This window comes from Chaetodon auriga, chromosome 6 (genome assembly GCF_051107435.1).
Source record: "Chaetodon auriga isolate fChaAug3 chromosome 6, fChaAug3.hap1, whole genome shotgun sequence".
In the NCBI taxonomy this organism is placed as follows: Eukaryota; Metazoa; Chordata; class Actinopteri; order Chaetodontiformes; family Chaetodontidae; genus Chaetodon; species Chaetodon auriga.
In genome coordinates this window covers 10089138-10104912 of record NC_135079.1, presented here as the reverse complement: position 1 = coordinate 10104912, position 15775 = coordinate 10089138, and the positions used below count along the sequence as shown (strand labels likewise).

The 15775-nt window shown below is 40.5% G+C and overlaps 2 protein-coding genes across 2 annotated transcripts; both read left to right on the top strand.

Annotated features, from left to right (window-relative positions):
* The first annotated feature begins 257 nt into the window (after window positions 1-257).
* On the top strand, window positions 258-7150 carry LOC143322198 (sulfide:quinone oxidoreductase, mitochondrial-like). Its single transcript, XM_076733209.1, has 10 exons — window positions 258-398; window positions 1144-1348; window positions 1543-1713; window positions 1896-1949; window positions 2160-2354; window positions 2443-2652; window positions 2802-2985; window positions 4483-4550; window positions 4665-4843; window positions 4934-7150. Exons 2-10 carry the CDS (start codon window positions 1151-1153, stop codon window positions 4989-4991), a joined length of 1317 nt encoding a protein of 438 aa, XP_076589324.1. The 5' UTR covers window positions 258-398; window positions 1144-1150; the 3' UTR covers window positions 4992-7150.
* Window positions 7151-8540: 1390 nt separating this feature from the next.
* On the top strand, window positions 8541-15588 carry sqor (sulfide quinone oxidoreductase). The gene is made up of 10 exons (XM_076733207.1): window positions 8541-8741; window positions 9501-9705; window positions 9900-10070; window positions 10244-10297; window positions 10919-11113; window positions 11216-11425; window positions 11549-11732; window positions 13378-13445; window positions 13560-13738; window positions 13833-15588. The coding sequence occupies exons 2-10, from the start codon at window positions 9508-9510 to the stop codon at window positions 13888-13890; spliced, it is 1317 nt and encodes a 438-aa protein (XP_076589322.1). The 5' UTR covers window positions 8541-8741; window positions 9501-9507; the 3' UTR covers window positions 13891-15588.
* The last annotated feature ends 187 nt before the right edge of the window (window positions 15589-15775 follow it).

Below are 15775 nucleotides of genomic sequence, written 5' to 3'. Positions count from 1 at the left end.
AAGGGGTGTAGAAAAAACATTGTTAATAGACATCTCTTTCTCTATGTCTGGATATCATATCAGTATACGAGATTAACAGCTCCATGATGGGAAAATAATGCTCTATATTGCTTACAGACAGTGTTGCGTTCAGTGTAAACATTAAACTGGCAGTTACGATGGCTCGTTGATTGGTCGAAAAACGGAGGAGGCGGGGCGAAAGTTCAAGAGTACAACTCGTATTCGATAAGAGCTCTGATTGTCCCCCGAGGGGCGGCAACCGCAGGTTCACCTAAAGCCAACGTTTCTCTCAGGTAGAGCTCGTTCTGCCTTGTTTGAAAGTAGAACAGGCCAAATTATCTTGTGCCAGTTAAGGATTTTGTATGAATAAAACGGGTGGGTAACGTCAACTTGTCAAGGCAAGTAGCACTTTTAATACAACTCTATTCAACGGTATAGAGGGCGACTCTCGCGCAATAACATGTTGTCAGGTCTGCGCATGTAACGGTACAGGAATGATTGTTGTGGAGGCTAAACCAGTGCAGCATCAACGGCTTAGCTCAGGTTAGGTTTGACAGAAGACGACGTGAACACCTCAAATGAAAGTAACCCAGCTATAACGTTATCAGTAGTTAACGTGTTAGTTGTGCTTCGGCTGTAACGGTTCGTCTGTCGAAGTAGGACACAGACTGAAGAGACGTTAACGTTCTGTCAAAGTCAGGATCCAGCATTGAAGTCACAGCAGGTCCCGTTATTATGATAACTTTTACTTTACAACTTGTCAAGAAAAGTTATCTTGAAAAAAGTGTTGCTCCTGCAAATATTCACTTTTGTGCGTATTTTGTCAGTTCATATCTGGGTTAGTCCCTTTGTAACAGTTCTTTCAGGAGTTTTGGGTGCAGAAACCACAAATTCATTATCTTCTTGCTCTCATTGGTTCATGTCAGTCAGAATACTAAATATTTAATAATGAAAGGTGTTTAAAACCTACTCAGAGAGGTGATCTGACCCTGAAACCTCACTTTGATCATTACTGTAACAGTAGATACTTTCTCCATCTATTATCCATGTAATAATCAGATTGTAAATGTGGAGCAGTAAAATGGGAAGTGCATGTTGTCTCAGCCAGTATCACTGAATTGTTGACTTGTCCTCGTGGTTCAGACACAGAATGGCTGCACTGCGTCTTCTGAGGCAGTGCCACCCCACAGGAATGGCTATCTCTCATCTCCACACGAGCAGCCGTGCCTCTGCCAAACAGCATTACAAAATGCTTGTCCTCGGAGGAGGAAGTGGGGGCATTACAATGAGCGCACGAATGAAGAGGATGATGGGAGCTGAGAATGTGGCCGTCGTGGAGCCCAGTGAGGCAAGGATCCAGCAGAGTCTGATTGTTATTGGCCACACTGCTCTTTGTGAATCACCAGGACGCAATACAAACTACAAATGATGAAAACTTTGAAATCATGTTGGCATTTTTATGTTTTGGTCCCTCAGAAAGATAACAGTATATCCCTGTGTCACCTAAAGCTGGTGCCTTAACAGATGTTCTGTTTTTCTCAGATGCACTACTATCAGCCAATATGGACCCTGGTCGGTGCTGGCGCAAAAACTGTAGCTTCATCAGGTCGTTCCACCGCGAGTGTTATCCCGTCTGGAGTGAAGTGGGTGAAATCTAAAGTTCAGGAAATAAACCCAGACACTAATACTGTCCGCACAGACGATGGGACTGAAGTATGTTTGCTGTAGGAAACTGTTATCTGACAGTGTGTATCTTCAAGTTGTAAAATTGCTTAATAATATGTCATCTACTGGTTTTGCATGTAGTTGTAGTTTTTATATGAAGCTGATTATTTTGAAATGATGGGATGATCTATATGCAACTGTCCCCACTTAGACTTTCTTTCACTTTACAGATCTCCTATGAGTATTTGATCGTGGCTCTTGGTTTACAACTCCATTATGAGAAGGTGAAGTAAAGCTTTCTTCATTCAACTCTACCTCTGTGTCCCCTTTTCCACCAACATGGAACCTGTTACATTCCGGTTCACCCACCTCCTTTTGAACCCTGACCAGAACCTGTTCAAGAACAACAGCCAATTTGGTGGACAAGGGGTATATCAAGTAATGTTCTGCTATATAATTTCATGTATATTCCTGGAAACTCTTGTTATATGTAGATCAAAGGATTGCCAGAAGGATTGGAACATCCAAATATTGGGTCAAACTACTCAGTCCAAACTGTGGAGAAAACGTGGAGAGCTCTGCAGAACTTCAAAGAGGGCAACGCTGTGTTCACGTTCCCAAATACTCCTGTGAAATGTCCAGGAGCTCCACAGAAGATCATGTACCTATCAGATGCCTATCTCAGAAAGGTACTTCCATTTCAGCATGTAATGATTTGAAACTATCAATTGTGGTTTCATGAAAATTACATCAAGGTATTTTTTTGTTTCTGTCCAGACAGGGAAAAGGGCAAAGGCCAATGTAATATACAACACATCGCTTCCTGTGCTGTTTCCGATAAGGAAATATGCTGACTCGTTGTGGGACATTGTAAAACAGCGTGACTTACAAGTGAACCTGAGGCAAAATCTGATTGAAGTGCGTCCAGACAAGCAAGAAGCTGTGTTTGAAAATCTTGACAAACCAGGCGAAACCAAAGTGATTGAGGTACATCTTTAAAAAGTGCTTCTTTTGCCTGTCGTGTGTGTTTGAACAACCTTACGCTCTACATTTTTCTCCCTTTGTGTCTAAATATATACAAATGATAAAAAAAGACTCCAGTGAATAACTGACACTTCGCTGTTTTTATTTATCAGTATGAAATGCTTCATGTCGCACCACCAATGGGACCCAGTTCAGTGATTCAAGGCAGTCCACTGGCAGATGAGGCTGGCTGGTTGGATGTCAACAAAGACAACCTCCAACATAAGAGGTATCCAAATGTGTTTGGGATTGGAGACTGTACCAATCTGCCCACAGCCAGAACAGCCGCTGCTGTCGGTAAGTGATTCTTGAGGCGCTAATAGCCTGGAGGGGGTCATGTGTTTGGTTGTGTGTGTGTGTGTTGCAGCTAATCTTGCATACTACTGGACCCAGCAGCCTAATATTTTTTGTGCACATTTATAAGTGTGTGCTCAAGGGCCTCTGGTGGTTGCTGTGATTCACAATTTCTGAAAAACCTATTTTATTGACTATGTTTTATACCACCATTGTGTGCCATGGTCGATTCTTTTGTTGTCATTATGTGCAAATTATGTCTGAAGTGTGTCTCCACACTGTCTGGCTTGCCTACTCTGGTTCCACCTTGATAGTGTCACCTGCATGTTATCATTCAGTTCTCATGCATACAATACGTGCTAGACACACAGCAAGCCCTGCACTTCCTGTTCTCCACCCAACTGCTCCCTGACACATGTGCCAGTTGAGTCATTAGTTTGAACACTGCATCAGCACAACATGGAAAGCACTCTGTTTCTGCATACAGTTCATACTGCACTATTCCGTGTTAACAGTTTGTTCTTTCTGTGCTGTTATCACTACGTGTATTGCACAATAATGTATTTACATAAGCCTATACACCCATATAGCACATTCACTGAAGCCTGTAAATTAGGGACATGACTCAATCGTATCTGACAGATTGTATCAGTATATCAGTTCATGGCTGCCATCACAAAGCTACCTGCGGCTATCCTCAACTCCTAGTCTCGCTTTCACATCAGCACGTCAATCACAGGTCTCTGTAAGGCAGACCCACGCTCTACATCAAAACCTTTGTCCCTCACTTCAGACCTCCTTGCTCACCACATCACTCCACTCAGCTTATCCATTTCCATTCGTAGACAAAGTCTCAGAATCCACATTCCTACCGCCGACCTTTTACACTGCACAGGGTTTACGGCCACTATCCTCTACTACCAACCATCTCGACATGCAGCCTTGTCTCGACACCTCCATCCGTTCCTCTGACTCTTCCATACCACCTCTTATACAGTTAGACTAACCAGTCCAGTTTACCTCAACCCGTCCATGTGTTTGATCAGATTCATGGGAAGAGGACTTAGCACTACAGCACCATGGGGCCACTAGCGTGTCCATAAGCCTTTACAGTGTGTCCCAAATCCACACTGCATACTACTTCTAAGCAGGTTTTTGGGTAAGTACACTCACAGCAGGCAGCATGCACGCTAAATGCAGTCAATTTATGAGTGTGCATTTGATGGATACTATTCTCCAACAATGCAATGCATAAAGGAACTGCTCACCACAGGAAAAATGAAAAGAAATAGTGGATGGTGGTGAAACACTTTCACAAATGTCCTGGAAGAACAAATACAGTTCCTCTGTTTGTGAAGTTTAATCGCAGTGACAGTATGCAGTACACACTGTACAGAATTACTGTAGTGTGGATTTGGGACATGGCATTAGTGTTCTTGATTCCTAAGGACGATTTTCACATTTATTGAAAAATGTCACCATTGGCTCTCTCATTCACAGCTGCACAGTCTGGTATCTTGAACAGAACCATCAGCAAAGTCCTGAGAAATGAGAAGCCAGACAAGATGGTCAGTGGCACATAAACATCAGCTATGATTCATTTTTTGGTTATAATTCTCTGTTCATAGTACCTCTGTTGAAAGATATGCAAATGACTTGATCAGTAATCTCCATGTTTACAGTATGATGGTTACACCTCATGTCCGTTGGTTACAAGCTACAACACAGTGATTCTGGCAGAGTTTGACTTCAATGGACAACCACTGGAGACATTTCCCATCAACCAAGCCAAAGAAAGACGACTCATGTACCACATGAAAGCTGATCTGATGCCTCATCTCTACTGGCATGGTCTTCTAAAGTATGTATTTATTTCGTTAACATGTTAAAAGTTGGTAGTAAGGAATCATAGCACACTTTTCATGAATGCTCTTTATTTTTCTCACATCAGGGGCCTGTGGGGAGGACCAGAACCACTCAGGAAAGTCTTTCATCTTGGAATGAAATGAAACCTCATCATCAGTTTCCAAGCTAATGGTTACATTGCCTATACTTTTAGGTGAAGTCAGTAGAAAGAAGTAGCCCATTCCCTTAAAGGGATAGACATATATATAGGATATTTATCACCTGGACATCATGACTAATGAGTTTGATCAAGCTGTTGTCAATAATTAAATACCTTGTTAAACCGTCCCTTAATGACATTGAGTAATTGACTGACATTGAGTTTCTTGAGCAGACTAAGAGAAAGCTTCATTCATTGTACATTTGCGTACCCTCCTCATTTACCTCTGTGACATGCTGTTATGGTCACCTTACAAGTATAACTCCATGAAGGTCAAAAATGGCTGGTACACAGCTCCCTCTTCAGTCGGAAAAAGGCAATACAGTCGTGTGGCAGTAATTATTTCTGATCTCCGTTGTGCTAAAGAGATCTACACAGGTACAATCTTGCATCAACACATTCAAATATTTCATTTGTTTGAGCTCTGTGATGTGAGATCCCTTTGTGTTACAAATGAGATCCAGGTTCATCCAGGTATCATGAATCTGCAGCTCATTTTAAAACAGCAGTGAGACGTCCCTTTGGAGGAACTTTTACATTTCTTTGTACCACTGTGATTTAGTTTAAGGCTTTTCTGTAATCCACTGAAGCAGAATGCGCTGTCTCACCTCGCTGCTTTGTTATTAAAGTATAGTGTCAGGGGGTGAAGTCAGAGCCCGCACAAAGTCTCAACAGAAACAATGCAGGTTGAATTTGAATTGGAAGATGGCAAAGAGCTGATGCAAGTATTTTGTATTGCCTGTATTACTGCTGACTGTTTATAAATGAAAGATCACTGCTGTTGGCTGACAGTGATAGAAGCTTGAATGGCACATTGTATAGCATAGTCTTAATTGCTATAAATTATTAATAAAGAATTTATCACTATAATTGAACATGGAACATAAGGAGAGCACAAATACTCAGTTGCCAGTTTAGTAGGTACACCAAGTGAAAACTAACATAAACAAACAAACAAACAAACAAAAGGGGTGTACAGAAAATTAGAAATCTCTTAAGAAAACTTTGGTATGCAATAAAATTCAACAGCACCATGAACCCCCAAAGAGACCTTAAAGAGGAAATGTTCATGCCAGTGGAATCATCCAATATTCACAGTCTACCCTGAACCATACTGTGATTTGCACTTGTCCATAAATTGATCCCTGCCAGCCGCTTATTGAATCCTACATTTGGGATGGGGAAATGGACAAAGGTCAGCGCAACACCAGACTGTCAGTGTTGTGTGGAGTCCAGATGTGCTGATTCACTGTGGGAAACAATGACAAGATGCCACCTACAGTAACTTACAGCCCTCGGGTACACTCTCATAACATTTCAGACAGACATGAGGGAGGCAGCGTTTGTGGCTCATCAGTTCATTCTGACCTGTTTCGCCAGCGTCACAAACTTTTCTTACCCATTTTTTTATTACTTTAATGGATTACAAGGTGATTCACCTGTCTGGATGACACAATCTGTGGGTAGGAAATGAGTCGTTTGTCTGTTTGTTTTTTCTTTTTATTTATATTATTGTGTAAATTAATCTCTATCAGCTTCATCTTTGTCTTAAAAGTCTAAAATCCATCTGTCAGCTCAATTTACTTCACATTGTTATATTAATGTTGCTGTATGATTTAGTTAGCATTTACAAAGCTTTTTATTTTATGGATTTCGGATGTTGAATCAAATTAAATTTACACGGACTGCTTGTTGATAACCAGTGATTTTGTTTCTTTGCAGTCACTCACAACTTGACCAGTCTCTCTTAATTTCCTTCATGGAGCCTTGAATAATATAAATGTAATGTGATAAGGTTGGGCAGTTTGTGCATCCTGCAGCCACACCATTATCAGTGCCTCAATAAAGCAGACATAAAGACTCTAGTCATAATTATACCAGGCGATACCGACAACAGCTGTAAACTGAATTGCCCTCTTGTTCAGCTGCCCAGTCTGTCAGATTACACCTCTATGGTAAACCAGATAATGCGGGCTGGATAGAAGTAAATCTCAGCTTGTGTTTTTGTTTTAATGGTCACACATCTGGTTCTCTGTCTGTGGGCGGGTACTGCATATGTGAAATAAAAGATATTTCAAAACATGAAACTACCACTAACTGTTATCTTTTCCTCAGGGGTACATTGTAAATTCATACATCTATATTTTCAGTCTAATCTCAATCATGCCTTTTCTTTCAGCATCCTTTACAATACAACTTTTACATTTTCTTCTCAAAACACAGCTAGTGTTTCTTTACCGTGCAGCTCATAAACTGGTGTGCAGAGAGTCAGGCTGAGCCGGTAAAGGAATAAAAAAAAACCTGATGTTCTCGTAACAGTGGGATTAAACTGCTCCAAAGGACATGACTTTATTTCTTTATGGCACAGCGACTCATACTCCAATAATGCTGCACGATGTGTGGAGAAATGTAAACACCAGTTAATTTCTTTGTTTCACATTGCAGACCTATTGATAGAAAATGATCAGGACACTGTTAAAGTAATAATAATAATCTGAACCAGTATGACCATTGTAGTATCTGCTCTTCCGTAGGGAATTTCTATTCCAGATGTAACCTTTAACCTTTAACTTGCAGTTGAGATGTCATGACCATATTAGGTATCCTTGTACCCTTTAGCATATGCTCTTTGTTTGTAGAATAAGCACAGCTCCCCTATATAACTCATGTGAAGAGGTGCTGGGGTGTATGTTGATTCAATTGGCTGAAACCACCCAGACATAGCATGCTGTCTGAGATGCTTTACTTGTTTTAGTAAACCTTTTTATATATGAACAAGACGGTATCGGCGGAGAACTTCATCATCTTCACTTCATTGCTGCATCATTTGTTCACAATACCATCTTGATGAATACAGTCAAGCAAAGTGCTGATGATGATGGTGTTGTATCTTATGTACAGTTTCCTAGATATTGAATGGGTTTAATATGCACTAATTAAGATATCAAAGCAGTTGCTACTTACACATTTTTTTATCTTATGAGAAAATATCATTTCCAGTCACCCCTTACAGTGGGAGTCTGTTTCATCACTGCCGTTAGCTAAGGGCCAAGACAAAGGAGGTCAACTACAAGTTTGAGTTTATTTTCTAAACATGTTTTCCAGTATATTCCAGGACAACTGGCCTACGTGCTGTCCCACAGGGCTGCAGACTGAGCCGAATTAATATCTACAAAACCGCCCACCCATCGTGCCTTTAGAGCACATACAAATTTGACACTGAGAAGTAGAGTTATCTCTTTTCGACGGCCTACTAGCACAAAAACAACATCCTTTATGTCCTGGCGAAAATAATTGAACTTAGCCTCGTCGTTTCATAAAATTTAGCTCCCTGAATGAAGTTTATGTTAAGTTTATGTTTACAGTAAAACGTTCAAAGCGGAGTTAATAAGACTTCATTTTGTAAACATGTTTTCCAAAATATTCCAGAACGGTTCGGGTAATAAGGCTCAATTGTGATTGGTCGAACGACAGAGGAGGCGGGACGAACGTTGAAGAGTACAACTCGAATTCGATAACAGTTCAGTTTGTCCCTCAAAGGACGCCAACGACAGGTTCACATCGAGTTAACCCTCCACTCAGGTTGTGTGACTACCACCTTGTTTCCCGGGAGGAAGTAGACCGGACGGAAGTGTTCTGCTTCTTGTAAGGATATTGTTAAACTAAACCGGGTGGATAACCTCAACTTGTCAAGGTAAGTAACGCTTTTAACACGGCTCTGTTCGACGTTACAGTGTGAAACTGTAGCTGAGTATCATTTTGTCAGGTCTGCGCATGTAACGTTACACGAATGATTGTTATGGAGGCCAAATCAGTTCATTACGCAGCATGCAGCAGCAGCGGCTCAGCTCTAGTTAGGTTTGACAGGAGACGACGTGAACACCTCAAATGAAAGTAACCCAGCTATAACGTTATCAGTAGTTTACGTGTCAGTTGTGCTTCGGCTGTAACATTTCGTCTGTCGAAGTAGGACACAGACTGAAGAGACATTAACGTTCTGTCAAAGTCAGGATCCAGCATTGAAGTCACAGCAGGTCCCGTTATTATGATAACTTTTACTTTACAACTTGTCAAGAGAAGTTATCTTAAGACAGTGTTATGAATTTGCTCCTGCATATAGTCCAGGTCAGTATATCTGGGTTAGTCCATTTGTAACAGTTGTTTCAGGAGCTTTGGATGGTGAAACCACAAATTCACGATCTTCTTGATCTTCTTGTTCTTATTGGTTCATGTCAGTCAGAACACTAAGTATTTGATAATTAAAGGTGTTTAAAACCTACTCAGAGAGGTGATCTGACCCTGAAACCTCACTTTGATCATTACTGTAACAGTAGATACTTTCTCCATCTATTATCCATGTAATAATCAGATTGTAAATGTGGAGCAGTAAAATGGGAAGTGCATGTTGTCTCAGCCAGTATCACTGAATTGTTGACTTGTCCTCGTGGTTCAGACACAGAATGGCTGCACTGCGTCGTCTGAGGCAGTGCCACCCCACAGGAATGGCTATCTCTCATCTCCACACGAGCAGCCGTGCCTCTGCCAAACAGCATTACAAAATGCTTGTCCTCGGAGGAGGAAGTGGGGGCATTGCAATGAGCGCACGAATGAAGAGGATGATGGGAGCTGAGAATGTGGCCGTCGTGGAGCCCAGTGAGGCAAGGATCCAGCAGAGTCTGATTGTTATTGGCCACACTGCTGTTTGTGAATCACTGGGACGCAATACAAACTACAAATGATGAAAACTTTGAAGTCATGTTGGCATTTTTATGTTTTGATCCCTCGGAAAGATAACAGTATATCCCAGTGTCACCTAAAGCTGGTGCCTTAACAGATGTTCTGTTTTTCTCAGATGCACTACTATCAGCCAATATGGACCCTGGTCGGTGCTGGCGCAAAAACTGTAGCCTCATCAGGTCGTTCCACCGCCAGTGTTATCCCGTCTGGAGTGAAGTGGGTGAAATCTAAAGTTCAGGAAATAAACCCAGACACTAATACTGTCCGCACAGACGATGGGACTGAAGTATGTTGACTGTAGGAAACTGTTATCTGACAGTGTGTATCTTCAAGTTGCAAAATTGCTTAATAATATGTCATCTACTGGTTTGGCATAGTTTTCATATGAAGCAGATAATTTTGAAATGATCGATGATATATGTGCATCTATCCCCACTTAGACTTTCTTTCACTTTACAGATCTCCTATGAGTATTTGATCGTGGCTCTTGGTTTACAACTCCATTATGAGAAGGTGAAGTAAGGCTTTCTTCATTCAACTCTACCTCTGCGTGCCCTTTTCCACCAACATGGAACAGGTTCCATTTTGGTTCACCCGCCTCCTTTTGAACCATGTGGAGCATTTAGATCAAAACTAAACCAGTTCAGAACCTTGACCTTGACCTGAAGTGCAAACTCTGATGACATCAATGGACGTGTCATATTCCACAGGTTGGAAAGAGAGGACAGAGAAGGCTATTTGTTTGGCAAGTTATTGTCTTCTGTGTCGTCTTATCATTAATAGTTGGCCCATGTATTTTTCTTTTTTGGATGAAAACAAATATCTATAATGACATAACAAAAGCTCGCAGGTCATCAGTGCAATCTGCCATCTTGATACTACTCTTTTCTTGCATTGTGCAAAACTCTCCATTTATGACGCATCCTTGATTACAATGGTTGTCAAAACCAAGTCAAGTCAACCAGTCAAAACTGGTGGAAATGCAGGGTGGTTCACTAGATAACACCAAGGCTCCCAGAACCCTGCACGCAAGACGTTCAGGAACCAGAGCTGAGTTGGTGGAAAAGGGGTATATCAAGTAAAGTTCTTGTATATAAATTCACGTACATTCCTGGAAACTCTTGTTATATGTAGATCAAAGGATTGCCAGAAGGATTTGAACATCCAAATATTGGGTCAAACTACTCAGTCCAAACTGTGGAGAAAACGTGGAAAGCACTGCAGAACTTCAAAGAGGGCAACGCTGTGTTCACGTTCCCAAATACTCCTGTGAAATGTGCCGGAGCTCCACAGAAGATCATGTACCTATCAGATGCCTTTCTCAGAAAGGTACTTACATTTCAGAATGTAATGACAATGCTGCACATTGTGAAACTGGCAAGTGTGTTTTTATAAAAAATGACATCAAAATATTTTTATGTTTCTGTCCAGACAGGAAAAAGGGCAAAGGCCAATGTAATATACAACACATCACTTCCTGTACTCTTTGGGATCAAGAAATATGCTGACTCATTGTGGGACATTGTGAAACACCGTGACTTACAAGTGAACCTGAGGCAAAATCTGATTGAAGTGCGGGCAGACAAGCAAGAAGCTGTGTTTGAAAATCTTGACAAACCAGGCGAAACCAAAGTGATTGAGGTACATCTTTAAAAAGTGCTTGTTGTGCCGCAGTACATTTTTCTCCCATTGTGTCTGAATATATACAAATTCTAAAAAAAGACTCCAGTGAATAACTGACACTTCGCTGTTTTTATTTATCAGTATGAAATGCTTCATGTCACGCCACCAATGGGACCCAGTTTAGTGATTAAAGGCAGTCCACTGGCAGATGAGGCTGGCTGGTTGGATGTCAACAAAGAAAACCTCCAACATAAGAGGTATCCAAATGTGTTTGGGATTGGAGACTGTACCAGCGTCCCCACAGCCAAAACTGCTGCTGCCGTCGGTAAGTGATTATTATGTACCGCTGGACCCGGCGGCCAAATATTTTTTTGTGCACATTTATAAGTGTGTGCTCAAAGGCCTTTCATGGTTGCTGTAATTCACCATTTCTGAAATATCTATTGTTTTGTTTTATGGCCCTTTTGTGTACCTTGATGGAGTGGTGGTTGTCATTATGTGGAAATTATGTCTGAGGTTTTCCTCATACAGTATAGCTTGTCTACTGTGGTTATACCTTGATAGCCTCACGCAATTCTCATGCATACAGTACATGCTGGACACAGCCTGCCCTGCACTTCCTGTTCCTCACCCACATGCCCTCAGACATGCGTCGCAGAGATCTGCACTCTTCTGATGACGCTCTTCTAATTGTGTCATTGGTTTGAACATTGCATGAGCACAACACTGGAAAGCACTGTGTTGCTGCATACAGTTCATACTGTGCTATACTGTGCCTGTTCCTTTTTGTTAACTGAAAGGCACTTGCCTCCGTAAGTGTATTGCACAATAACGGATTGACACAAGCCTGTAAAACCATATACCACACCCAATGCAACCTGTAAGTTAGTAAGTTAGTTACACTACTCGGTCATATCTGATGGATTGTGTCAGGATAACGGTTGAACTTTTTTGTTTAATCTTGATTGTACTTTTACATTTGACAAAGAATTTTGAACTTGACATAAAAATAGTCTCTGTGTCATTTCCTGTTTAACTGTAAATTAAATTATGGGAATTTCTTGGCAACCTTATAAACCAGCGCTTATCACTTCCTGCACAGCTGCAGTCTGGCTCAGTTAAGAGTCAAGCCTTATCACACTCATCATGTTTACATTCATTTTATGCATGCAAGTTCTTGGAAAGGTTAACATGCACAAAGTTGTTTTTTTTTGTTTTTTTTTCCCCGCTGCCATGGATGTTGGTGTTTTTGCAGTAGCTGTAGGGTCGGCAGTGTCAATCCATCCATCTGTCTGTCCTTAGGTCAACTTAATATCTCAACAATTATTGAGTGCATAGCTGTAACATGTGGCACGAATATTCATGATCCACACAGCATGAATTTTAATCATTTTGGTGACCTTATGTATTTATTTAATCCAGCAAGTCAAAAATGTCATTTGTCAAAAAATTTTATTGTCAATCTCAATTCCATTTTTAGCTTAAAGCTCATGTTGTGTTTTAACATTCCAGCTTGAGCACGTTAACATTTAGCCCGGGGTGGGTAACCTCTTTCCTATCAAGGGCTGTTTCAATTTTTGGAACATGTTTTGAGGGCCAGTTTATTATGCATAAGGTAGATTCAGTTTTCCTTTCCACTGTTTTCTACTATACAGCCACATGGGGCCACTGGTATGTCTGTAAGCCTTTACAGTGTGTCCCGAATCCATACTGCATACTAATTCTAAGCAGGTTACGGTCAATTTGTTAGTGTGCTGTTGATGGATACTATTCTCCCACAATGCAATGCATAAAGGAACTGCTCACCACTCTTCTGTTTGGGATGTGTAATTTGCAGTGACAGTATGCAGTACACACTGTACAGAATTACTGTAGTGTGGATTTGGGACATGGCATTAGTGTTCTTGATTCGTAAGAAGACAATTTTCACATTTATTGAAAAATGTCACCATTGGCTCTCTCATTCACAGCTGCACAGTCCGGTATCTTGAACAGAACCATCAGCAAAGTCCTGAGAAATGAGAAGCCAGACAAGATGGTCAGTGGCACATAAACATCAGCTATGATTCATTTTTTGGTTATAATTCTCTGTTCGTAGTTCCTCTGTTGAAAGATATGCAAATAACTTGATCAGTAATGTCCTTGTTTGCAGTATGATGGTTACACTTCATGTCCGTTGGTTACAAGCTACAACACAGTGATTCTGGCAGAGTTTGACTTCAATGGACAACCACTGGAAACATTCCCCATCAACCAAGCCAAAGAAAGACGACTCATGTACCACATGAAAGCTGATCTGATGCCTCATCTCTATTGGCATGGTCTTCTAAAGTATGTATTCAGTTAATTAACAACATGTTCATAGTTGGTAGTAAGGACTTGTACCACACTTTTCATCACATTTTCTCTGTTTTTCTTATGTCAGGGGCCTGTGGGGAGGACCAGGACCGTTCAGAAAACTCTTTCATCTTGGAATGAAATGAAACCTCATCGTCAGTTTGCAAGTTAATGGTTATATTCCCTAAACTTCTTTTTCCACCATTCTCTTAAAGGAGTAGACACTTATATTGGATATTTATGGTCTGGACAGTTTGATCGAGTTGTCCTGAGTATTTAAATGTCTAGGTTTAGGTTTATCATGGAATAAAACGACTCTGTAATGAGAAAGAGTCGCTCGTAAACACTGAGAATTAACACTCAACTCTGCAGGTATATGTAGCGTTTAGCTGATTATAGGTCAATCTTTTGGTTCTTTTGGTGACACACTGAATCGAAGATGTTGCTGCTTTCATCAACCCCAGTATCCAGTCAGCAATGAGATTTTCATAAAAGCCTTGAACAAAAGTCTGCAGAAGATTCTTTGATTTGCAACCCCCCACGTGCACTTAATAAGCCTCAGATTTTACCTGAGTCTGCAGCCTAATTGAAGTTAGCCATGCTCTTTCAAAGTGTATTCAGTTTGTTGCAGGATATTGGAGTGATACCCGACTCTTCAGCTGTAATCACTGTCTACTATTCATTATGAATGTTGTGTTGGTAGTATTTACCAAGCAGAGTACACAGGCTCTGTTTCGGATTGTGTATTGGTGGAAGTCAGTTATTATATCTGTAGTTTCTCTTCATTTTAGGAATTTAACTGTTGGCCTCCAGCTTAAAAACTGAAGGATACAGTCTGTGAAAATGTGTTTTTTTTCCATGGTATTAATCAGTTGTGCTACTAAACATGTTGTATGAGTCTGTCTTTGGGACCATACTTAACCATTAACATGCAAACTACCATGTGTGCATTCCTTACATTTAAATTCATTTAATACATTTCACAAATATAGTTTTGTACACAGTGATTATTTTTCTATCTGTGCTTAACTGTGTTCTAAACAACTCGGTGGTTATGCAGTCAGTGCTAACTTCCTTAGTGTGTCTAAAAAAGATTCAGTATTTAATCATTAAAATGACTGTGTGAGCCCATAAGCCTTCTGTGAATTATGCCAGTAAAGTAAAAAGCTGAAATTGGTGAAAAATCACAAATATATATCCAGTATAATTTCAGCTTTGTTGCACTTCATGGTATTTTGCAGCCAATAGTTTTCGTGGAATAATGAAAGTTATATATGACATTTTGCTGTGATTTCTGTGTGGTATCATTTACTTTTCTGAGGTCCCTGATTAGTATTTTTGGGGCTTAGGGGCTTTCTGCATATCTGTCAAGAGTTCTCATGGTAATTTGTCAAATGTGAAATGTGAACACTACTGAATTGGATGTAAATGCGGACTCTGTTTAGTCTGCCATGAGGCTGTAGCGGAAAGAGTTCTTGGGAAATGAGTGACATTTTTGCATGTTCTAGCCCATTAACTGTATAATTTCCTTTACATGACTTCAAATAACCATAGCTTTACGATACTGTTTTCTGTTTGATGAATGCCTTTGTCTGTCAGAACTCATCAGCAGCACAATACTTGTTCATGCAAGCTGAAAATGCATGTTGGTCATGCAGGAATGAATCATATAATTAGTTTGGTTTTTGGTAGTGGTTTTTGGTTCTGAGGATCCAATGCTCATGTACATAACAGATTTGAGTTTGTTAATTGATAATTATTGATTTCACTGTGATATGAAAGTCAGCCTTAAAGAGCCTGAGCTTTGTTTGACTAATTGTTTCAATAAATGATTGCTTGTCAGAGTTTATTGGTAATGTGGATGACTGCATGGTGTCATACAAAGACTCTTCTTGATCCAGATGATTCAAGGCTTTCTGCAGCAGACAGCTCTCAAACGCCGTATATTTTTGCTTGTTTGTATTCCCTGTTTGATTTTCATAATTCGTGATCACAGTGCTGACACCACCTGCACCAGCTGACTGAAATCTC

Coding starts and splice junctions, on each gene's coding strand:
- LOC143322198 (XM_076733209.1), top strand. CDS start 1,151: ATGGCTGCACTGCGTCTTCTGAGGCAGTGCCACCCCACAGGAATGGCT. Junction 2,355..2,442: donor CAGATGCCTATCTCAGAAAG/GTACTTCCATTT, acceptor GTTTCTGTCCAG/ACAGGGAAAAGGGCAAAGGC. Junction 4,551..4,664: donor ATGAGAAGCCAGACAAGATG/GTCAGTGGCACA, acceptor CCATGTTTACAG/TATGATGGTTACACCTCATG.
- sqor (XM_076733207.1), top strand. CDS start 9,508: ATGGCTGCACTGCGTCGTCTGAGGCAGTGCCACCCCACAGGAATGGCT. Junction 13,446..13,559: donor ATGAGAAGCCAGACAAGATG/GTCAGTGGCACA, acceptor CCTTGTTTGCAG/TATGATGGTTACACTTCATG. Junction 13,739..13,832: donor TATTGGCATGGTCTTCTAAA/GTATGTATTCAG, acceptor TTCTTATGTCAG/GGGCCTGTGGGGAGGACCAG.